General features: G+C 45.6%; 1 protein-coding gene across 1 annotated transcript in view; it reads right to left on the bottom strand.

Moving 5' to 3' along the window:
* Positions 1-25,262, bottom strand: part of EHD4 (EH domain containing 4) — an 81,376-nt gene extending 56,114 nt beyond the window's left edge. The window contains exons 1-2 of the mRNA XM_030814251.1: positions 24,928-25,262; positions 6,750-6,926 (exon numbers count right to left, since the gene is read on the bottom strand). Of these exons, the coding sequence (XP_030670111.1) occupies positions 6,750-6,926; positions 24,928-25,163 (413 nt within the window). The 5' untranslated portion in view covers positions 25,164-25,262. The remainder of the gene's footprint in view (positions 1-6,749; positions 6,927-24,927) is intronic.
* Positions 25,263-25,546: the final 284 nt, after the last annotated feature.

Raw genomic sequence — 25,546 nt, 5'->3', positions numbered from 1 at the left:
ACTGGGTGTCAGGCAGAGTTTGAAGTACTTTCCATGCACATTAACTCCAGCCTTACTGCGGCCTTATAGGTAGGGCTGTGAGCCTCTCTGCATTTAGAGGAGGAGACTGGGCACAGAGGAGACACACGCCATAACTTGCTGAGAAGTGATGGAGCTGGGACATGAACTTGGCAGTGCTGACTGCAGAGCCCAGGTTCTTCACTCCTGGGCTACTATCACCACGGCACACACTGGAACCACTGCTGTGTGGCATATCACGCGCAGGGCAACATCCTAAAACAAAGGGGTGACGTGCCACAGCCCTGGAACTCACCCCTAAAGAGGCTTCCTTGTGTGGTTTGCTCTCTACCTAGTGGTGTGGAGTGTCAGGGTGGGGAACAGGAGGTAGGAGGTTTGGGCTCCAGATGTGTCTCCCTTACTCATTCTGAGACCTTGACCTTGCACAGGTCTCTAAACCTCTCTGAGCAATTCTACCAGCCCTGCAGACTTCCAGGTTTGCCATTAGGTTCAAATAAACCTAAGCTTACAATGGAGAGAGTACAGAATTGTTTCAAAGTACTTCTTTTCACCAGCCCACTTTATTGATGAGGGTAAAACCAGAGAGATAATACAACTTCCTAAATTTGCAGAATAAATAGGACACAACCCACAAAAAAGATTTTGACAACTGGACTGTAATAATTCTTATTATATGGTCCTACCACAAATGGCTGATCTTATCTTCCAGTGCCTAGGAGGAACTAGGAACTGAATTTCACATCCAGATTACAGCAAAGCCCCTGGTTGCCCTATTAGATTGAAACTAATTACCACTTTTAAAGGTTAAAGATTGTTTAAGACTGCCAATTTCATATGGTTCAACTTAAATATGTACTTTTATAAATCCCCTCCTGACTGCCACAGGGGAAAGCCCAGTGCAATGACCCAGCCAGGAAGGTCTGCCTGACCCCAGGGAGAAAGGCATTTCTGGAATGTCAGGACCAGAAAGGTACAGACAGCTGCCAGTCAAGAACAATGGTTTAGGCCAGGCGTGGTGGCTCACGCCTGTAATCCCAGCACTTTGGGAGGCCAAGGCAGGTGGATCACGAGGTCAGGAGTTCAAATCAGCCTGGCCAACACGGTGAAACCCTGTCTCTACTAAAAATACAAAATTATCCGGGCGTGGTGGTGAGCACCTGTAATCACAGCTACTCGGGAGGCTGAGGCAGAGAATTGCTTGAACCTGGGAGGCAGAGGTTGCAGTGAGCCAAGATTGCACCATTGCACTCCAGCATAGGTGACAGAGCAAGATTCTGTCTCCAAAAAAAAAAAACAAAAACCGATGGTTTAGTGACCAGGGAACTACCACAAATCTTTATTATTATTATTATTATCATTTTAGAGACAAGGTCTCTCGCTGTGTTGCCCAGGTTGGTCTCAAACTCCTGGGCTCAAGCAATTGGCCTGCCTCGGCCTCCCAAAGTGCTGGGATTATAGGTGTGAGCCACCGTGGCTGGCCAACACATCTTGAGATTAAAGAATAATGGGGAAAGCTTCAGCAAGTTTATTACAGATAAATGAACCACAACACACATGCATAAGACAACCCAGTTATTCCTTCAGATTAAAAAAAAATTATTTTGCTGGTGAATCAAGAGTGATTCTTGGCAAGAGCCTGTTTTCCTTAATTTCTGCAGCTAAATTGGCTGGGGGAAGCAGCACATGCTTGGACTGATGCTGTGAACTTTAGTAAGTCAGTTTTTAAAAATTCCCAGTGGTACACAGTGACTATGAAATATTCAAAACTTGGCTGGGCACAGTGTCTCATGCCTGTAATCCCAGCACTCTGGGAGGCCAAGGTGGGTAGACTGCTTGGGCCCAGGAGTTCAAGACCAGCCTGGTCAATATGGCAAAACCCTGTCTCTACAAAAAACACAAAAATTAGCTGGGCATGGTGGCACATGCCTGTAGTACCAGCAATCGGGAAGCTGAGGTGGGAGGATCACTGGAGCAGAAGTTGAGGCTGCAGTGAGCTGTGATTGTGCCTCCGCACTCCAGCCTGGGCAACAGAGTGAGACCCTGTATATATATATATATACACACATATATATAAATTCGGTCAGGCATGGTGGCTCATGCCTGTAATCCCAGCACTTTGGGAGGCCGAGGCAGGTGGATCACCTGAGGTCAGGAATTCAAGACCAGCCTCGCCAACATGGTGAAACCTTGTCTCTACTAAAAATACAAAAAGTAGCCGGGTGTGGTGGTGGGCACCTGTAATCCCAGCTACTCCGGAGGCTGAGGGAGGAGAATCACTTCAACCCGGGAGGTGGAGGTTGCAGTGAGGCGAGATTGTACTGCTGCACTCCAGCCTGGGCGACAGAGTGAGACTCCATCTCAAAAAAAAAAAAAAAAAAATCAAAACTCAAAAGCTAAACTGAGTGAAGCCTTGCTTAATTACAAACACAGAAGTAACAAATGGAGTAGAAGCCCAATAATACACCTGCATATTTTATGATGGGGGAATACCATTCAAGCATAAGACAGTGGTTGTTTATCATCACCATCATCAGGCCCAGCTAAAATGACCGAGCCCTGGAAGGGCTGTTCACATTCCTTCAGCTCAAAGGGAAGTTTCGAAATTTCAATTCCCGGGGCCAGTGATTCAAGTTATTTTTCAGAAAGAAACTGAGGCAATGAGGAAGTACATGAGATTAAGAATTTCTTCTGTGGAATATAACAATTTAAAATAATTCTAGATCCTAGTTAAAAATATCTATAGCTATCTGAACTTGAAAATATACATATTACCATTTTTTAGAAAAGAAGATTGAGGAATAACATAATATCTTATTCAAAAGCAGACTGCAGGGGGAAATGTCAGACTCCAATGCCTGGCACTTCTTGAACTGACCCAAGTACCCTGGCGTCTCCGAGGATGCAATGCTCTGGGTGCCCTTGGCTGTCTCCTCCTCTGTGGGGGGCAACTGCCTCCTGATAGCAACCTCTGGAACGTCAACAAGCACCTCCCCAGAGCCGCTCCCAGATGGGCCGCTGAGGAATTCGTCCTGAGCACAGCAGTCTGCTGGAGTTTCAGAACGTCCCACTAAAGCCATTTCCATAGACCTCTGTGTGTTCTACACTAAACTCCTTTTATTGTTCAAGTATGGAATTTCTCTAATATAAACCTTTTGAGGAATTTATCTTCATTTCTCAGAAATGCACCATAGACCCCCTTGTCGCTCCTTAGAAGCCAGCCTGGGAGGCTGTGACTTGGGCTCTGCTGGTTTGCTTAATGGTGGAGGGTGTTGTCCCCCTCCAGGTATCACCTGGTACTTAACTCTTTTAAAGATGCCCCTGGGGGCAGATGCCCAAGCCAGCACTCCTTAAGGAGAAGGCCAGGTAATGACGATCTGTTGCAGGGAGATTCTGGTGTGGCTGCTTGGGGGAGAAAGTTCTCCACAGAAAACAAGCAATTTTCTTTACTAGGTGTTACATTTTGACCTAGTTCCCAGAGAAGTATGCTATGTGAAAAGAGGTTTGCCTCTAGTGCTAACCCTGTGCTGTTCCCAGATGGAAGCTATAATTATGTACACACATTTGAACACCCTAAACTAATTGACTCTTTCTTAAATAACTGCTGTGTGACACAGTGGTGCTGTCCTGTGGATACTACTTAATCAGGCTGTTTACTCTTAAGTAGCTATGAGTTTACATGAGGCATGTCCCTTACACGTGAGCTTGACACACACTTGGCTAGAAGGACGGAAACTCCTCTTGGCTGGTGCTGAGCAGAGGCATGGGATGCGGGACAGGGGAGAAGGGGAAACCTGGATTCCAATCCCCTCTCTGCCTCTCCCTGATGATGGCCTCTCCCTGAGCAAGTCATGTCTTTGCTTTCTGCTTTCTCATTTGTAGATTGGCCACAGTATTGTCTGCGATATCAACCCTAAAAGAATAATGTACATGAAATTATGTAAGTGATGACTTGGGACATAATCACCGTCATCTTCATTATCATTACTGGAGGGCTATATTAGGGACAGCCTTACGAATTAAATAGGGGGCACTGGACAGTGATTCCCAGTCCAAACATCATACTATTCATCAGCTGGCCTGGGTTCCAATCCCAGCACTGATCTCACTGGTGGAGTGACCCCCAGAAATTAAAGTAACCTTTTTATGCCTTGATTCCTTCCCCTCCATTGAGGATAACAGTAGCACCGTGGCACAGGGGTTCTGTGAGGATTTAAAGCTAATACATAAGTCTAGAACAGAACCTGACACATAAATGCCATATAATTATTTGCTCTTATTTTTCTATATGTTATTCTGAATTCAATTGACAGTTGCTTTTACTATAAGGCATGGATTATTTTCAGCAAGTTTTAAATTCTGAAACACGAGCTTTGCCTTTCAAAATCGTTCCTAAAAACTTATTTTCTGTACTTATCTGTCATGTGCTTGGGATCTGAGAAAAAAAAAACAAAACATTTTTTTTTGTTAGGAAAGTAAATCATTTGCCAAAATAAAACAAGCCAATAACCACTTTTCCTGGTTTCTCCCTTGTGAATTCGGACTTCACAAAGAGGGAATTTGAAAAAAGTGGCAGCTTATTTCATTAAGCCTTTGTTGGGCAAAAAGAGCCTCAGGCAAAGGGCAGTGGCAATGAAATCAGAGGACCCCAGGGAAGCCTTCCACAGAGACAGATCCTGTGCCTTGAACTTTCTGGGGCCTCCTCTTCTGGTCCACTTCCCCTCCACCCTGGGCCACTCTGTCCTGAGAGATCTGGAGAGTTGACCCTCTGGGGTTCTCCCACCCAGGGCTTAACCCCCTCTCCCACAGTGAGACACTCCGGTGCCAACCAAGTCAGCTCTGGAGTTGAAGAGTAAACTCCTCCTAGAAAAGTCAGCCCTGCAGGTTGGAAAAAATCACCTGGATAGTGTTCCTATCACCATCAGTAATAAGATGGAACTTCTCTGCGACTCCTTCCACATCACCTGCATGTTTCTGTTCATCCCACTGTCAAGTTCCCTGGGTGCTTTCTTTGATTTGCAATAGAAGCATCAAAAAGCCCCTAATGGAGAGTTCAGCTCCCCGGAGAGTTCCATCTTCCACAGAAGGCACCTGTGGAGGGGCCTGGGTGGCCCTTGGCCGAGCCAGTGCACAGCATCCAGCACATCATTCATTCCACAGGCCACGTGAATGGTGCTCCTGGAGCTGTGCCATGAGGCGCTTCGGCCTTTGGGAGGACAGCAGCCAGCTGGGAGGATCCGTTCCTATTTTTAAAAACTTCTAGAAAGGAGATGTGGACTGTCAGCTCTAATGCTACTTCCTCTCCCTAAAGAGGCTCAGATGACCCTCCCTAGCTCTGTGCCTCCTACAATCCACTCCCCCAAATCAGCCACGCGAAAGCTAGACCCAGGAAAGAGGGAAATAGAGGGGTGGGAGAGGGATGATAGGAAAAAAGAGAAAAGCATTACACAAAGGCTAGGGGTAGCAAATGGGAGGTGCAGGAGGGAGGAAGGAAGGCAGATCCAGTGGGAAAGGGCAGAGCTGCAGCCAGTGGCACCAGCCGGCCTGTTTTCCCCACCCCTAGCAGCCCTCAGTTCCACTGGGAACTCTAATGAAAGGTTATGGGAGGAGTACAAATAAAACACATCTCCAAGTAAGGCAGAACCTCAGTGATCCCACAACTTTACATCTATAAAATAATGACCACGTAGGCTGGGTGCAGTGGCTCACACCTGTAATCCCAGCACTTTGGGAAGCCGAGGCGGGTGGATCACCTGAGGTCAGGAGTTTGAGACCAGCTTGGCCAACATGGTGAAACCCCGTCTCTACTAAAAATATGAAAATTAGCTGGGTGTGGTGGTGGGTGCCTATAATCCCAGCTACTTGGGAGGCTGAGGCAGGAGAATTGCTTGAACCTGGGAGGCGGAGGTTGCAGTGAGCAGAGATCATGCCACTGCACTCCAGCCTGGGAGACAGAGTGAGACTCTATCTTCCCCACGCAAAAAAACAAAAAAAAAACCATGTAAGAAAATCAGCTTTTCATGTTTTTCACTGTTTCCCTGGCCCTGCTCTGACGAATAAGGAAACAGCTCAAAGCTGGGAGTGAGAAGCAAAAGGGACAGCCAGGGAGGTGAGGGGACCTGTCCTGGAGTCAGCAGGTAAAACCCGCGTGTCCGGTGAAGCTTAGGGGTCCTCTGGGCTAAGTTTTCTGACTGCAGAAGCCCAGTGCACCACGCCTGAGAGGTGTCTGTGTAACCAGTGCTTAACATTGCCAGTGACGGGGAGCTCACTGCCTCATGAGGCAGCCTAATCCATTTCTGTGCAGCTCAAATTATTAGAAATTTGTCCCTTATACTGTAAGCATTTTTATTTTTTAACTTTTAAAATTTTTTGCAGAGACAGGGTCTCACTTCGTTGTCCAAGCTGGTCTCAAACTCCTGGCTTTGAACAATCCTTTCGCCTCAGCCTCCCAAAGTGCTGGATTACAAGCATGAGCCACATACCTGGCCCTGTGCAGCCTTATAATGTCTAATCCTGGGCCTTAGCTCTGCCCTCTCAAGTTACCCAGGATAGGCATAAATGATCATTTCCTATGATAGTCTTTCAAATATCTTAATATGATAAACATATTTTGTATGACTTCTAGAGCAGAGATTCTTTGTTCTTCTGTTTTTGAACCTTTATATGTAACTGGCAGCAATTCAAAGAAAAGGTTTAAACAGGCTGACCGAAGATGGCAGCTTGCTGGTCCTTACCGATTCAGGAAAGCGTTTCCAAAGCGACTGAGCTTTCTAAATGGCTTTTTGGGGTCCACGACTAAAGCATTCCCTGGGGTGCTGCCCTCAGTCTCTCCATACATCACGGCGATGAAGGAGTCAGTGGTGGGCTCTGGACCAATCCTCATGCCTGGGAAATCCTGCTCCAGTAGGTATCTGGGAGAGGGAAGAAGAAGAGAAAGCTTAGCATCTTATCACAAAGTAAGAGGCCAGAAAGCTGCCTGGGATTACCAATTTTTTTACATAATCATTTAAAAATGTAGAAACATAACCCCAAGAAAAGCACAGCGATCCTCCTTTGCATTTCTGTTGATGCAACAGATGCTACCCCAAGGGAAGTGTACCGTGCTGGCTCCTGGGCATCCTGGAAGCTCTGTTCAGGCTCAGCTCCCTTAGGGGAGCCTCCCTGACCTCCATGTGGGGACTCCTCTTCTGTGGTCCCTGGGCACCCTGTGCCTGCTGCCAGCGTGGTGCTCAGCATGTGTACTATAATTACTTGTTTATGGGCCCTGCAAGGTGTCTGAGCTGATGAGGGCAGACTCATGTCCCAACCATGCCAGGAGGATGATCTTCACCTTATAAGCCTTGAAGGGGCTGAAGGGAAAAAACCTGCACAGCCTTCTGCAGCTCCCCATTCCTGCAACTAACAGTCTATTTGGTCCTAAACTATTTCTTTGTTTCTAAAAAGTTCTGACTGATTCCAATGTAAGCCCACGATCTGTGACTATTTCCAGGGAAAGAGAGAAAGTGCTGAATTCTATCAAATGCCAAACACAATTTTTCCATCTTTAAAAGAATGAGAAATTAAGCCACCATTTAGACCTATGTTTTCTATGTAAATAAAACTGGAAAAAAATTTTTTTTTTGAGACTGGGTCTTGCTCTGTTGCCCAGGCTGGCTGGAGTGCAGTGGTGCAATCTCGACTCACTGCTGCCTCGACCTCCTGGGCTCCAACAATCCTCCTGCCTCAGCCTCCCAAATAGCTGGGACTACAGACACACACCACCATGCCTAGCTAATTTTTTGTAGAAATAGGGTTTCACCATGTTGCCCAGGCTGGTCTTGAATGCCTGGGCTCAAGCTATCCACTTACCTTGGCCTCCCAAAGTACTGGGATTACAGGCATGAGCCACCGCGCCTGGCCTAAAACTGAAATTGTTTAGTAACCTTAAGGGGCTATATTCTAAACCTTTAATTGATGTCATTACTAGTTTTCACATCATCCAAAGTTTCTACATTTCTGTGAAGTTGTGGCACTCCAGAATAGATACACCATTAAAATATGTCTCCTAAATTTACAGTAAATCTATCTGATGATATCTTTTATCTCTAAATTTAGAGAAAAAATCTGCTAATAGCACACGGCAATTACTGAGTGCTCGCTATATTCCTGGTATGGCACGGAGCCTTCTATATTGTGTCACTTCACGCTCTGAGGTGGATGATGACATTATCCTCGTTTCATTTATAGGTGGGAAAACTGAGGCATCAGAGAGGCCAAGTGGCTTGCCCAAGGTCACACAGTGGACGTTCCAGTGGAAATGGAATGTAAGCATTCAGACTCCAGAACTTGCACTGTCTTCAGAAATGGCCTTGAGTTAGTGGTTTGCTCAGGGGTGAAGAGCAAAGCAAAGTTCAGGGCCTCATCCCAGGGTGTGGCACTTGGCATGAGGGACGAGGACCCCCATTTCCTCTCAGGTGAGGGGAAGAGCTCTCCACAACATCCCCCTGCACGGTCCTCTGGCCACCCTGACAACAAGGGCCAGCTCTCCCTACTCTCCCTGGAGTAAAGCTGGGCTCAGGAGGTGCTACCATTTCAAAATGTGTTCAGATTTAATTTTTAAAATATCTTCAAAAGTTTCTCCATCAAAACCTTTGTGTCCCTCATAGCCTAGAAACGTTCGTGTTGATCAATTCTTACACATTCCACACAAATCTGAGAAATGCTGGTAAAAGTTACTGTGAGGGATGCCCACTCTGTGAAACTCCAGCCTCTGTGGAGTGTATCCAGAGCGTGTGGACTCCATATACCCACGGGAATGTGGAATTTAGGTTTTACAGCCCCTCTGGGATCTCAAGTGTGAAGTCATTCACCAGCGAGGCTGGAATTCAAAGCCAGATCACACTCTTGCCTCCACTCACGTTCAGTTTGATTTTTACGCCCTGTGGCCTGGATGGGGCTATGTCTGGAGGCTGGTAGGAGAGACCGAGGGAGGGGAGACTGCTGGGGAGGGAGGGGCTTGGGAGAACAGCAGCCAGTGTCGCCCAGCTCCCCGCAGCACACACGGTTCGCAATTCATGAAAATGTGAGGTGCGGGAGTGGGTTTGAAGCTTGACAGGCACTTTGCTCCAGAATCAGTGCTAACAGCAATGATGGGCTGGCCAAGATGGCCTACAAAAGGTCACGCTCACTGATTAAAGGGATGAACCAGACGAGAACTGCAGCGTGTGCTTTTCGGGGAAGAGGTCAGTATGGAGCTCCACCTTGGGTGGCTCGTGGCAACACGGCCCCTTCTCGGCACCTTCACCAAGCCTGGCCAGGATGAGGCCCTCCAGATTCCAGGCCAGGGAGGTGAGCATACGGATATCGTAGTTAAGCAGTGAGTCCCCAGCTGGACAATCACTCACACAGCACAGGTGTTGAAGTCAGACATCACTGTCGAGGAGTACCTGAATTACTTTCTGATGTTTCATTTCTGTACAAGTACAGCAAATCCCACTACTTTTGAAATAACAGGGGTTTCAAGGAAAAATATAAATGAAAAAATTGTTTAAAGAAGAGCAGATGTTTCCTACTTTCAAGTTTATATTGTAATCGAAGCCAGAGTTTTCTAAGTAGCGACCCTATCGGACAGAACTTTAACAATAAATTATTTTTAAAGTGTGCTTCAAATGTGAAATAATTTGAAGTCAAAGGTGTCCCCCTTTGACTGTGACCTTGAAATCAATCTCTGGATCTCAGACACAGAGGAAGAACTAGAATTAGGAAGAATTACTGTATTATAAAGCTTGCTTGCATTATCAATTTGTTTGGTGATACTTTCTCTCACAAATAATACAAAGTTAACATTCAATGTTCAATTTCACTATCAAAGAAATACCAGTAAAGACAGAGCATACTAACAAATTTTTGAAAACTCGGAATCATCAATGCTGGCAAGGGTCCTGTGAGATAAACACCCTTATATATGTTGGTGGGGGAATAAGTTGGTCTAACTTCACTGAAAAGCAATTTGACACCATGTGTTAGAAGCCTTTAAAATGGGGGTCTTGCTGGGAGCGGTGGCTTGTGCCTGTAATCCCAGCATTTTGGGAGGCTGCAGTGGGAGGATCGCTTGGCCTAGGAGTTCGAGACTAGCCTGGGCAACATGGAGAAACCCCATCTCTACAAAACATACAAAAATTAACCAGGTGTGGTGGCGTGCACCTGTAGTCCCAGCTACTTAAGAGGCTGGGGTGGAAGGGTCGCTTGAGCCCAGGGAGGTCGAAGCTGCAGTGAGCTGTGACCATGTCACAGCACTCCAGCCTAGGTGACAGAGTGAGACCCTATCTCTAAATAAATAAATAAAAAATAAACTCAAATGGGGATCTTGCAGAGTTGACCTTTAACAGCTTGTGCTGGTGTTATTTGATGGCCTGTTTCCTCTCCTCTCTTGGGCTGTCATTTCCTTCAGGGCATGGTCTATATACTCAGTACTTTAGAAACCTGGAGTCTGGTAGGAATGATTTGAGTCAGCCTCTTATCTTTATAAGCGACAATGCTGAGGGTTAGCGCAGGAACATGGCTTGCTGCTGGTCAAACTCACAGGGTGGCCACACAGGATCCAGAACTTGCAGCCCCTTTTTCTCCTGGCCCCAGACTTCTGCTCTTACACCAGGCACAGCACCATCACCCTGGGGTCCCACACTGCCCCCAGCAACCTGGTGCTCTAAGCAGGACCTGGCAGATCCCTGAGTGGACACATGACACTCTAAGCTGATTGCCCTGAAGAAGATTTTTCACTGGGGGACTGCAGAAACTCAGATTCATTTATGTCACACTGCTGGGTAGGCAGGTACGTGTCAGTGCAGTGAGGGAACTCGGAACAACGAAGACACCAAGTATCTGACATGGAAAAAGGGAGAATGAAGTGATGGATCCACACACAGCAAGCTGGAAGGGAAGAGTCTGAGCTGATGCTGAGGTGCAATGTGCATAAATGGGTCAATCACACAGCCACACGGGACAGACAGCCTGATCAACTGTGTTAGACATTTCTCACGGTGGGAGTGCCTCAGAGGCTTTCCCAAAGCTACGAGTTTCAGGGACTCTAGTATTATCTGCAATAACAACAATTCAAAGGAACAAGAGGACACAGGAAGACCACTGTGATTCAGAGCTGATTAGCCCCTCCACAGGCATCCTGTGCTTTGGAGACTTGATTTTTGTCCTTGGCTCCACTTTGCTCCCCCTTTCCTGTGTTCTCGGAGAGGCCTGCCAATTCCAGCAGTGATTGCTCCAAGGTTCTCGAGCCAAGCCATTCACATAAAAAGGTACGGACATTTGGATTCCAAGCAGCCGGGTGGAAGGGATGGTGGGGTGGATGGGAGACCTGACATCCCCTTGTCCTGGTCTGATGAGGTCCCCAGTTCAGATTCATCCAAGTGGCTCTGGGGCACCCCGGCTGCCAGCATTCAGCCCAAGCTCACAGAGCTACTTTGATGCAAGAGTATATATGGATGGTGTCTTCTTTTTTTCATTGCTTAGGCTAGAATTTTTTTTTTTTTTCACTTCATAGAAGTGAATGTCATTTATGACAGGGGGAAAAAAAAACTCTCAAGATATTGAAAACAGAGATACTATCAGTATGTCCAAGCACCATCTTCTCAACGATGAGCTTAAGAACGAATGAAAACCAAACAAATCTAAGTGGCACAATATTCAAACTTTGATTCCCCTGGATATTCATCCTGCATTATCTGGATTTTGACTGTCACACTGGTGCCTGGTGTAGTGGGCAAAGCATTACACTTTAAAGAAATATACCTAACGTTTGAGGACTCATTATGTGCTAAAGCCTTTACATGAATAGTCTCATTTCATCCTAACTACCTTATGGGCAGGTACTATTTCTATCCCTATTTTACAGATGAGGAAACTAAGCCTCAAATGGGTTAAGTGGTTTATTAAGATGAAGGATTTCTTACTAGTCCTATGAGGACACCACCCACCCTAAATCAGAGCCTGAGAGGCCGACGGGTTCCCCTGGGAATGTTTACAGGAATGTATCCTGTGAATCATAACAAATACACAAATGTAAGATTTTAAAAATAATACGGCACATATATTTTGAGTGTTGTATGAGCATTATTTTTAAATTCTCAAGCCAAATCTAAAGAAATGGTTTGTGTGGGCTGGGCGTGGTGGCTCACGCCTGTAATCCCAGCACTTTGGGAGGCCGAGACGGGTGGATCACGAGGTCAGGAGATAGAGACCATCCTGGCTAACATGGTGAAACCCCGTCTCTACTAAAAATACAAAAATAAAATTAGCCGGGCATGGTGGTGGGCACCTGTAGTCCCAGCTACTCGGGAGGCTGAGGCAGGAGAATGGCGTGAACCCAGGAGGCTGAGCTTGCAGTGAGCCGAGATCGCGCTGCTGCACTCCAGCCTGGGTGACAGGGCAAGACACCGTCTCAAAAAAAAAAAAAAAAAAAGGCGATGGTTTGTGTGATGATAAACAGGATCTTAAACAGGATCTTAAAACATGTTCGTGCATACCTTGGCATCTGTGCATGGTGTTTGGGGGTTCCATTCATTGCTATTGCCTGAAACATTTTTAAAATAAGTGTTGGAAAGTTTCATGTAATATATTTTTCTTGAAAATACTTACTTGATCCACTATTTCACTAGGAAAGGGATGAAAAGGAAGGGTTAGTCCTTCTACTCTGATTTGATTCGAGCCTGGAAAGATGTTTTAAGAGCAGTTTCTGGCCGGGCACGGTGGCTCACACCTGTAATCCCAGCACTTTGAGAGGCTGAGGTGGACGGATCACCTGAGGTCAGGAGTTCGAGGCCACCCTGGCCAACATGGTGAAACCCCGTTTCTACTAAAAGCACAAAAATTAGCTGGGCATGGTGGTGTGCACCTGTAATCCTAGCTACTCGGGAGGATGAGGCAGGAGAATCGCTTGAACCTGGGAGGTGGAGGTTGCAGTGAGCCAAAATTGCACCACTGCATTCCAGACTGGGTGAGACTCCATCTCAAAAAAAAAAAAAAAAAAAAAAAAAGAGCAGTTTCTATTGTTTAATCTATCCTCGTGTTTCACACCAGGAAAAGTAAGTGGGAGAATCAAGAATTTATTACTTTCAAAGTCTTATAAGATAGGCCAAGATACATAAATATTTCCTAGGAAAACCGTACAACCTGCACTATCACTGCTTCTAGATACTAACAAATGACAGGTTACTCTGAAACTGTACTGTACAGTTTATAATGCATTTCACACATTCAGCTTATTTCATCCTCACTGCCATGGGAGTAGGTATTTTTATTCCTAGTTTATAGAGGAGAAAACTGCTTATGGCAAGTTAAGTAGCTTACAGGAGACCACATTAACACAGGGTAATGACTACTTTTAACGTTTTGATGTATTTCCATCCCATCATTTTTCAGTAAATGTAATTTGCCTTTATAAAATTGAGATTAAAGTTAAACAATTTTGCATCTTGATTTTTCACCATTAGTTTTTCCTCATACCATTAAATATTCTTTGAAAACATGATTTTTAATGGCTGTATACTATTCTAAGTTGAATATGTATCAATTTGTTTTGTCATTTCCTGTTACGCATTTAAATAGCTTTCCATTTTTTGCTGTTATAAATAATGCTGCGATAAACATCCCTGAACAAATATCTCATCTACTTAAAAAAGTCTCCTTTGAATTACTGAAAAACTAAGTTAGGCTGATCTTCATTTACATTTTTTTTTTTTTTATTTGAGACGGAGTCTTGCTCTGTTACCCAGGCTGGAGTGCAGTGGCATGATCTCAGCTCACTGCAACCTCTGCCTCCTGGGTTCAAGTGATTCTCCTGCCTCAGCCTCCCAAGTAGCTGGGATTACAGGCGTCCACCACACACTGGGCTAATTTTTGTATTTTTAGTAGAGACGGGGTTTCACCATGTTGTCCAGGCTGGTCTCAAACTCCTGACCTCAGGTGATCTGCCTGCCTCAGCCTTCTAAAATGCTGGGATTACAGGTGTGAGCCACCGCGCCAGCCTCACTTACATTTTAAATGTGAAAACTAAGTTTTATTTTCATTTTTCCTTTAGTTAAATCATTGACATGTTATCACCAGGACTGTTTGTTCAGATGATGTCACCCTTGAAACTGCTGTGCCAACTAAGGGAATGGACATTAGGTCATTGAACCAAGAAACTGGAATTTGTTGGGTAAAACTTTTTGCATCGCAGGCTATTTTTCCAGCTGTGGACGGGATTTATACTCCTCAGGGCTGAGATGTGCTTGGAAGCACGCTGCTGTCTACCTACTGCCATTGCCTGTAAGTTGCTCCACTCCACCTTCCATTCTGTTTTGGGAGGAGGGTGAGAGAAAGGGAGGGGAAGTTCACTAGAATCAATCAGTTTCTTACAGTCCTATTTGTTCTTCCAGTCTTTCACTCATGCAATGAATATTTATTGAGTGTTTTTGATGTTGTGACTTGTAATTTAGGAATATGACAACAGACTTTAGGTTGTAAACTCTTTGATCTGGGAGCACTGTAAATTATCATGAGGAGGTTATGGAACACAGCATATCCCAAAGTTACTTGACTATGGAACCCTTTTATTTTCTTTGAACCCTTACGAATCATCTCCCACAACTGCATTCCACAAAACATAGGTTAAAGGAAAAGGCTAAAAGGCATCTAACAAACTCCATATCCATTTTGTTTTTTTCTCCAAATAGAATCATTTAAATGAAATCCTTTTAAAACTAGTAATAGATAATTTCTTAATGCAATTAATTTATAGATAAGAAGCCACCAGCTGACATGATCTCTTAAGATGAAATAACATAGGCAATACCATTAAGATGAGAAGCTTGATATGAATGCCTACTTCCTGGTATTATGAAATATGGAACAGAAGGGGAGACAAAGTAATCATGAAGGTAACTGATACAGTTATCTATCTAGAAAACATAAGAGAATCTACTGACAAGCTGTCAGAATAACTTCTTGAGTCAAATGACCAGATATAAAACAAAAATGCACAACTCAGTAGCTTCCTTACATATCAGCAATACCCCGCCAAAAAAATAAGAGAAATAAAAAGCCCATTCACAAGAGCAACAGGGCATAAAATACCTAATACATTAATAAGTGTTCCATAGGACCTGCACGAGTAAATCAATCACTTTTCCAAGAAGGTCTGCGTTAAAGCAATGGTGAGCTGCTGCTTGGGAAAAGCAAATACAAAAATGTAACTTAGAGACAGAATGCAGTTCCAGGACAAATGGATTCCAGTGGGAATTTTTGTTTGTTTGTTTTGAAGACCCTAACTAAGAAAGTTCTTCTCAAAGAATGACAGAAAATGAGAATTGATAGCATTTGGAAAATAAAGAGTAATGAGCGCAGAAGGGTCTTGAGCTAAAATTATTAAAAAGTATTTCAAAGTGACAATATTTAAGATGGTATGCTGCTGGCATAAAAATTTACAAACAGAATAACACGAGACAAAGGTCCTAACAGACTCAATATAGTATTTAATAACTTAGCATATGAGGAAGCCTCATGTGACAGCAGAAAAAGGTAGAATTATTTAATAATAGTGTTAGAAAATGACAAAAAACAAAAAAAAACCCCAAAACAATATAATTGACAGATTTTACTTCCAGGTGGGTTAAAAAGTTAAATATTTAAAAAGTAATCCTATTTTAAAAAGAGACAGGGCACGGTGGCTCACGCCTGTAATCCTAGCCCTTTGGGAGGCCAAGACGGGCAGATCACTTGAGGTCAGGAGTTCAAGACCAGCCTGGTTAACATGGCAAAACCCTGTCTCTACTAAAAAATACAAAAATTAGCCAGGCGTGGTGGCTCATGCCTGTAATCCCAGCTACTTGGGAGGCTGAGGCACGAGAATCGCTTGAACCGGAAGGTGGAGGTTGCAGTGAGCTGAGATCATGCTACTGCACTCCAGTGTGGGTGGACAGAGTGAGAGTCTGTCTCAAAAGAAAAGAATATGAGTAAATATTTCCCAAGTCTTAAGATAAACAAGGGTTTTCTAACCAAAAAATAAAATATATTATAAAAGAGGAAAAATTGTTAGATTTGATCACAAATATTAAATATATCTGAATGGAAAAATTATTACAAAAATTACAAGGCAAATTTCAAACTGGAAAAACACTTTTACAACTGTGACAAAGGATTGATATCTGTTACTGAGAAAAACATTTACATTTATTTATAAGAACAAGAGCAGGGCCAGGCTCGGTGGTTCACGCCTGTAATCCCAGCACTTTGGGAGGCCGAGGCAGGTGGATCACGAGGTCAGGAGATCGAGACCATCCTGGCTAATACAGTGAAACCCCATCTCTTCTAAAAATGCAAAAAATTAGCCGGGAGTGGTGGTGGGCGCCTGTAGTCCCAGCTACTCCAGAGGCTGAGGCAGGAGAATGGTGTGAACCAGGGAGGCAGAACTTGCAGTGAGCTGAGATCGCGCCACTGCACTCCAGCCTGGGTGACAGAGCGAGACTCCATCTCAAAAAAAAAAAAAAAAAAAAAAAAAACAAGACCAACACTTCAAATGAAAATTGGACAAAGTTCACAGACAATTCAGACAATTCACAAAGTAATATGGAAGACAACTATCTATTTTATAAGTTCAACGTCACTATTAAGAAATAAACAAATTAAAATAATTCTGTTCTGGCTGAGTGCCCCATGGCTCACGCCTATAATCCCAGCACTTTGGACTTTGGGAGGCCAAGGCGTGAGGATCACTTGAGCCCCGGAGTTTGAGACCAGCCTAGACAGCACTGCGAGATCCCATCTCTACAAAAAATAAAAAAAACTGGCTGGGTGTGGTGGTGCAACGTACCTGTAGTCCCAGCTACTCCAGAGGCTGAGGTGGGAGGATTGCTTGAGCCCAGGAGTTTGAGGCTGCAGTGAGCTATGACGGCATCACTGCACTCCAGCCTGGGCAACAGAGCAAGGCCCTATCTAAAACAATTTTTTTTTTCCTATCAAATTAATTTTAATTAGTTTTACTGGCAGTTTGGTGAATTACTGATCCTCATATTTCTGGTGGGAGTCTAATTTGGAATAACTTTCCTAAAAAAGAAAGATAGATACATAGATTTAGGAATATATATAAACCTGAAAAAAAAAAAATATATATATATATATATATATATTTTGAGACAAGGCCTCACTCCGTTGCCCAGACTGGAGTTCAGTGGTGCAATCTCGGCTTACTGCAGCCTCGACCACCTGGGCTCAAGTGATCCTCCCACCTCAGCCTCCCAGGTAACTGGGACTACAGGCACACACCACCATATTTGGCTAATTTTTGTATTTTTTTTTAGAGATGGGGTTCACCATGTTGCCCAGGCTGATCTCGAACTCCTGGAGTCAAGTGATTTGTCCACCTTGGCCTCCCAAAGTGCTGGGATTACAGGTGTGAGCTGCTGCGCCCAGCCTATTATCTATATTTTTTGAGGTATTAATTTATGCTTAGGCTATTCTAAGAAAAAAACTAGAAATACAAATATTTATGGCCAAAAATGTTCAGTTCATTGCAACATTATGTATAATAGCATAAAAATAGAAACAACCTAAATGTTCCAACCTGTACTATAGATTATGATGCAGTCATTGAAGTTATTTTTGAAGACTATATAATGACATAAGAAAATGCTCATCATATCATATTAAGCAAAAAAGAACCCGATTTATTAAAGTATATTTATATAATCCTCGGTTTTGTAAGCATGAATTCTATGTCTTCCTCTAAGTCACTGAGAGAAATGTGAACAGATGGAGTTTGGAACGGACGGAAGGTTCAGCGAAGTCAGCCTCCCTTTTCTGGGTTGAGGCTAACCCTCTTCCATTCCTCCATTAACTGAACCTTCATCTAGCAACGGTTCCCAAATGTTTCCTAGGGGAGGGTGCATAAGAATTACTGTGAGAGATGGTTTAGAAAAACAAAAACAGATTTTGGAGCCTGACCCACAGAGATTTCGACGCAGGAGGTCTGAGGTGGGGCCCTGGAATCCATGTCAAAAGGCCTCCAAGTGATTCTGATGCACAGCCACATGCAGAAAGAACCATGGCCTTCTGGTTCGAGGTTTTGAAAAGTACATTGAACACCTTCTAGAAGTCAGCTTCTGAATGTGAGTTAGGGAAGATAATGTCAGGATGGAAAAAGCCTTCCTCCTCCTACATTTCTCCAAATACTCCATTGCTGCTTGTCAGGTGGATGATGTGACGACTGGCCCAGCTGCTGGCCTGCAGCACCTCCCTGCTCGGACTGCAGCTGCCAGTGCACCCCTGCCCACCCCCCGCCCCACCTACCCGCCCTCCTGCCTACCCCTACCGCCCCACCCAGCCCCGCCTGCCCTGCAGCTCCCTGCCCTGCTCTTCAGGACTTTTGCTCCAAGTCTTGCCTCCTCTGTGTCTTCTGAGATGCCAGCTGCTCCCTCTCCATTGCTTCCCTTCTGTCCACTTTTCATTCTGCGGAGGTTGTGCTCGTCTTTACCCAAACCCCTGTGATGCCTGTGCCCAGGCCTCCTTCCCCCAGGCCTAGCTGCTGAGAACTTGATGCCTCACATCCCACTCATTCCTCAACCCGTGCCATCTGGCTTCCTTCACCACCACTCACAGGCACACTTCTTGGCAAGGTCACCTGGCTCTCGAAGGCTAATCTACTGGTTCTGTTTCAGTCCTTTTCCTGGAAGCATCTGACACTGCTGACCACCACCTCTCTCCCTGGCTTTTGTGGGGGTCATCGTTGCTTTACTCGCCTCGTATTCCCTTTTCTTGGTAGCAGCATCCTCAGGAGCTGCCTTCCCCAGCTCTCAGGCCACGTGGTTGGGGTTGACCTCCCCACTCCCCACATTTCATGCCCCTGCCCCTAAGGATTGGTTCAGGGATGGGCATATGGCCAGGGTCAAACCAATGAGACTCAAGCCTGAGACTTTTACTGGGGCTGCTGAGCCAGCAGAATTCGAGGCTGGAAATGGAGGTGGCCGCCTGCTCATCCCTGAGAAGGAACCCAACATGAGGAGGGCCACAGAGCCAACAGAGTCCTGGTGTGTCTCCTGCAGTCCTGGGCCAAGCCTGAAGCTTGCACATCCTGGTCTGATGGGTTTCAGGAAAACGTTCTTATCTTTTTATCTAAGCTATCTTTGGTTGGATTTCTGTCACTTGCAACCTAAAGAGCTCTGAGACAGCGCTGAGCCACTACCCTCCCAGGCAATTACCCACCTCTTTGGTACTTTCCCCGGAGGGTCTCCACAAGCTCTGCTTCCTCTCACTTAAGAGTCCTGTGCGAGGACTTCTATGTCCCAGATGTTGGCTACTAAATGCTGACACTCCCAAGTCAACAGACCAGCCCAGATATCCCCCTGAGCTCCAGACCCATGTCTCACCCCTCATGGACATTGCCACCTTGGTATCCACTCAAACATGACAGGTCTAAATCTAAACTTACCATTATGCCCCAACCTTCCTCTTCTTGGATTCCCATCTCAGTGAATGGCTGTACTCCCCAGTTACCCCAGAAACCGAGGCCTCATGGGTGACACTTCCCCACCCTCACTCCTTGGCCCTCTTTGGGCAGCTAATTCTCTGCTCATTCCTCAGGGCTCAGCTTTTAGGCTGCATTCTCAGGGAGGCTGCCTTTTCCAACCTGCAAGCCTGAATGAGGGGGTCCCTCCTATGCCCCCAGCCACCCTGTGTTTCTAGTGTCACAGCCCTTGTCACTCAGAGTTGTGGCCTGTTGACTCTTTTCTGTGATGGCTGGCCCCAACCCTGAAATCAAGATCATTTGAATAAATGAACACTAGCATCTGTAGGTGTGATCTTATATTGTATATTGAAAATATAGTCTAATTTTCTGTAAAAATTAAATATCTCAATATTTTAGAGATACCTGTAAAGGGTATAGTATTTGGAACAGAAGATTGATTTTCAGGAGCCCTAGTATCTGGATGTGTGTGAGAACCACCAAATAGGACCCATAGTTTTTCTGTGTGAGATTTTATTTTTTTAAAAATAGATGAACCAGGCTGCCTATTAGTGAATGCCTTCACGTCCCTTTCCCTTAATTACTGAGTCTAGAAACTTATCAAGGGAATGAAGAAGGCCTTTGTTCCTATTCAGAATCCATTTCCCCGCTTTTTTGAAAATGAGAACATCTGCCTACTTCCAGTGTTCCAATACTTTTCATATTCTTCACAATTTCTTAAAAGTCACCAGATACAGTTCTTTGAGCAGAAATGCAAGTTCTTTCATCCATGTGTCCGGCCAGAGATTTCCTGAGCCTCGCCTGTGGCAGGCCCTGGGAGAGCTCCTCAGCCTGTGGTTTTAATCCCCTCTTGAACACAGCTGGGCTCCCTTCTGCCATCTCTGGGGCATTTTCTTTGAGGAAAAGGAGGAAGCTGAGTAGTTCTGCTTTCTGCTAATATTGCAGCAAGAGCCCAAGAGTGGGCCGATCACTTCCTGATTCTTGTTCTAATCATACCTTAAAAGGCTTTTTAATGTCCAAGGCACTTTTACCCTCTCAGCCCACTTCGGCTTCTTGATCCTTCATACCGCCCATAAACCTTGTCTGCACCCTTGCACGTGCACCCCTGCCCCCTTATTCCCTATTAAATGCTATAGTTCAATGTTAATATCTAAAGTTTTTAAACACAATTACGGTATCAAGCATTTTATTAAAAATTTTTATCATACTTTGATTTTACCAACTTGAGTGTTATGAACAATGAACATGTTTATACATTGACAAGAATACTCATACAGGGGTTGTGGGATGGCTACTTTCACTCCGTTTTCCCTCATCTTTACTCCTTTTTTTTTTTTTTTTTTGTAGAGATGGGGGTCTCACTATGTTGCCCAGGGTGGTCTTGAACTCCTGAGCTCAAGCGATCCACCTACCTCAGTCTCCCAAAGTGTTAGGATTACAGGTGTGAGCCACTGCACCTGGCCCCTCATCTTTACTCTTTAGTTCCTTTGCCCTTGGGTTCTTTTAGCTTATTTCTACTTTGTTTTCTTTTTGGCATCCATTTCTATTTTAAATTATTACACATAGATGCAGAAATTACTTGGCTGGCGCTAGTTGCAGAATCATGAAAATTAAATCACAGGATGCTTAGTGTTGAAAGACTGAATTGTTTTGGTTTTTTATTGAGATACAATTCATATACCAGAAAATTTATTCTTTAACAGGGTGCACTCTTTTAGTATATTCACAAAGTTGTGCAACCAATATCGTTATCCAATTTCAGAACATTTTCATCACATCAAAGAGAAACCCCACGCCCACTAACAGTCATTCTCCATTTCGTTTGCATGTGGCTATCCAGTTGTCCTAGCACCATTTGTTGAACTATAGTTTCCCCCATTGTTCTGATAGTTTTTAAGTGGTTTCTTAGGATTCTCTACATAGAAGATCATGTCATCTGCAAAGAGTTTTACTTTTTTCTCTCCAGTCTGGGAGTTTTTTAATTTCTTTTCTTGCCTTATTTCCCTGCTCTCTACCCTTTTAAAGCCTATATAGTTTCTTGAGTGACTTCCCTCTTTTTTCATCATTAGAATAAGTTTTCTGGGGAGAGGGGACAGAGCATAGGAAGGGAGAAAGTGGAGCTCTTAAAAATATGTAGTTTGGGGCAGGGCGCGGTGGCTCACGCCTGTAATCCCAGCACTTTGGGAGGCCAAGGCAGGCAGATCACCTGAGGTCGGGAGTTCGAGACCAGCCTGACCAACATGGAAAAACCCTGTCTCTACTAAAAATACAAAATTAGCCAGGCGTGGTGGCACATGCCTATAATCCTAGCTACTCGGGAGGCTGAGAAAGGAGAATCACTTGAACCCGGGAGGGGGAGGTTGTGGTGAGCCAAGATCATGCCATGGCACTCCAGCCTGGGCAACAAGAGTGAAACTCTGTCAAAAAAAAAAAAAAATGTGTAGTTTGAATTCATTTCAAATGGACTTCATACTTTTTCAGTGGAAATGTCTTCCTTCACAGCACCTGGGCCCAGGGATTTTCTGGAGGAATCTTTGAAATCTGTTTTCCTCAAGTTTTGGACACAAGCCTGGGTGAGCTCCATATCCATCCTTCCTTGGCTAGTACAGAGTCTAAGATGACATGGTCACTTTCCCCCGTGCCCATCTCCCCTCCTTCTCTGGCCAATTCTTCATTGCCAGTCAAAGGCAGAAGAGCCAACAGCAATAAGAGAAGCTTTCCACCAGGTCAGCACAGGTTCTGTGTCATCAGTGACCTCTTGGAATGTGCAGGAAGCCTGGGAGATAAGAATCTATGGCTATGTAGATTAGGTACACCCCACAGCCAAGTATGAACTTCTAGTGCCCAATCGCTAGAAGCAAACAACCCAGACCACTAACCAGGCTCTAACTAAGGCAGGATCCAGGATGCTCAGCACCCTGGGCCAACCCTTCCGCTCAAGATGAATCCACAGTTCATTTAGAGTGTCTGGGGTGATATTTAATTCCAAGTTCACAAGTCTCCAGGGTAGCTGCCCTTTTGTTTGGGGATTTCCTCCCGGGTGCTAAATCACTTCCTCCTAGCTCCAATCTGAAAAGCAATTCACGTCTCCTGTGGCCTCACCAAGCTTCCTGCCCACACTGATTTTCTTCTAACCTCATCGGTCTACCTTGTGTACATCACCTAACAACAAAGCCACTTAGCTCAGGGAAAGCCTCAAGAACAAATGGCTCCTAATAAGGTGATTCCTCCCTCACCCTAGAGTGGCCCACAGCTCCAGCACCTACAGAGAGGCGGCCAATTTGGATGAGGTAGCTGTCAGGAATCAAATCTCAGAACCCTTCATAAAACTGCGCTTAGCTATTCCACAAATTTCTCCAAATAATGAAACAGAGAGAAGAGTGAGAATATAATGAGAGAGAAATCTGGAAAAATACAAAAGATAAATTCATGTTCCTGTGAGTTGTGTTCATCTTCCTGGGAGATGATAATCAGGCTGGCTAGCTATCCAGTCTATGGGAGCAGAGAAGAGGGCTGCATTATCTCCAGGTTGGCACAGCATCTAGCAGGGGCTCCCTGATGACACCTGGGCACAACAAGGATCTCACAGCAAAGACAAACAGGAGGAAATGCCTAGAGTGCGGGGACATGCCACCACTAAATTACAAAAATATACGCCCTTCTTCTTTGTATGTTTCAATAGTACCGCTTCCCACTCTTGTACCACTTGGCCATAACACTTTATTATCCCTAGTACCTAAAAACTGGTCAGTATTACTGAGACCTTAAATGTGACATTTGTCATCTTTCAAGGTGCCAGTTACTGTAACACAGCTATGGTTCATTTTGAGTGTCTGGGTGACAGTGACATATTTAATTCTACTTTTGTCTTGTTCATAAGCACCAAATAAAGCAATTTTGAAATTACTTTATTCACACTCAATTTATTGTCTAGAACGACATTTCAATACACAGTATATTTGTTTTGTGGAATTCATTCGCAGTGTATCTGGAGGCCTGGATTTAACATATTTCCTGTAGTGATAGCTACTCTATTTGTAGTAACTATTTAGGTCACTGGAGTGGAGAAAAAGAGGTCCCTACTTAACAGAAATGGCATGTATCCAAATATAGATGCAGTTTTCTGAATACCTGTTGAACATCAAATGATGAAGAGATTGTTACAATTTCCAAAACCCTGGACCAAAACCTTAAATGATCAGTACTTTGTTTCAACTGATACACAGCTTAAGTCAGAAAAATAAGTTCTTCTTACCAAAAACAGTGAGCCTAAATATGCTGGCTGCTTAGAATAAACAGGGGGGGCGCGGGGCTCAGCCTGTATCCAGACTTGGGGGCGAGGGGGGATACGGCAGGAGATGAGACATCTGGCTAACACAGTGAACCGTCTCTACTAAAAATACAAAAATAGCGGGTGTTGGCGGGCCTGTAGTCCAGCTACTCGGAGGCTGAGACAGGAAATGGCGTGAACCCGGGAGCGGAGCTTGCAGTGAGCCGAGATGGCCACTGACTCCAGCTGGGACAGAGCAAACTCGTCTCAAAAAAAAAAAAAAAAAAAAAAAAAAAAAAAAAAAAAAAAAAAAACAGGTGATCAACAAAGCAATCTGTTTCTATCTAAATAATTTCCCAGCAAAAGTCACTTCTGATGAAACTATATGATTTGAACCACAGGGCATGCACAGTGATTGTGTGCTTTCGGAAACACGGTAAGCATGACAAATATTTTCAGTTGTCAAGGGTAAGCGAGGAGGGAATGACCCACCTAAGAAATGGAAACTAACAAATAGTAATATGACACTCCCCCTTACTTCCACAGGCTGGTGCGGCTGCTACACGCAGCTCACTTCCTACGGGCGGCTAAAGGCAGTGCATGAACTGAACGAAGGCGGCCTCTTTATCCCCTCCCCACAACACTGTGGGGTGGCACGTAAAGACCTCAAGGGAAGGGGGTCTGGGCGATACGCTCTCCTGCTGCCATTCATTTGTTCAAGAAATAGTTGAACAAATGAATAGTTAAACAAACTCTCCAACTAGGACTCTGTCCCATTCGGATACCCCACGCCTCTCCCCCCATTTCCATCCCTAGGCGTCATTCCCTCGTCAAGAATATGCTGAATATGGCTCGCGCCCCCTCCCTCCCTTGGACCCTCCGGCCAGGGCGACGGGACAAGGCCGGCGGGAGCAACGCCTTCCGATCCGCAAGGAAGGAGGGCTCGGAGTGCGCAGGGCGCGGGTTCGCGGGACCCTCCAGCGCGCGGGGCTGCCCAGCAGGGGCGGGGCCGAGGGCACCGGGCGCCGAGCTCCGGGAGGGGTCCCCGAGGTCGCGCCGGCCGGGAGGGGCAGCGGCGGGAGGCGGTCGACTGGGGCGCACACGTGGGGAGGGCGGAGCGGGGCGGGGGCCGGGCGAGGGGCGATGGCAGTACCTGATGAAGGTGGTCTTGCCGGTGCTGTACTGGCCCACCAGAAGGATCATGGGCTTGTTCTCGAAGTCGGCGTCCTCCAGCGCAGGCGAGTGGAACTCGTGGAAACGGTACGCCTCCTCCAGCGGCAGCACCTTGCGCAGGTAGAGCGAGCGCAGCCCGCCCGTCACCGTCTGCACCGCGTCCGCGCCGCCAACGCGTTCGCGCCCGCCCGCCTGCCGCCCCATCCAGCTGAACATCCTGCCGCCAGTCCACGCTCGGCTGGGACTCTGCTCCGGGTTCGACCCTCCCCGGCTCGCACTGAGCCGCCCCGGCCGCGCTGGCCGCCGCCCGAGCCCGGCCCCGCCTTGTGCTGCCACAGCCAATCTTCGGCCGCTACGTCACGCGCGCTCGCCCACTATTCAGAAGAGCTCTCTAAGGTCCTTCCTGATTGGATCTCTGCCAGCGAGGGCTGAAGGCGTCAGCCAATTGAGAGGAGGTTCTTAATGAATTATTGATGACAGAGTCATTCTAGAGGACTGGGCGGGGAGATGGTGTCTCCCCAGCCGGGTGGCACTAACCATTCATGCTCAGGTTCCCTTCTGGTTGCCGGTGCCCCACCTCTGGCCAGGTGGCATCGGCT

Source organism: Nomascus leucogenys, chromosome 6 (assembly GCF_006542625.1).
Source record: "Nomascus leucogenys isolate Asia chromosome 6, Asia_NLE_v1, whole genome shotgun sequence".
Classification (NCBI taxonomy): domain Eukaryota; kingdom Metazoa; phylum Chordata; class Mammalia; order Primates; family Hylobatidae; genus Nomascus; species Nomascus leucogenys.
The sequence above is the reverse complement of the archived record's forward strand: the minus strand, read 5'-3'. Positions and strand labels throughout refer to the sequence as shown.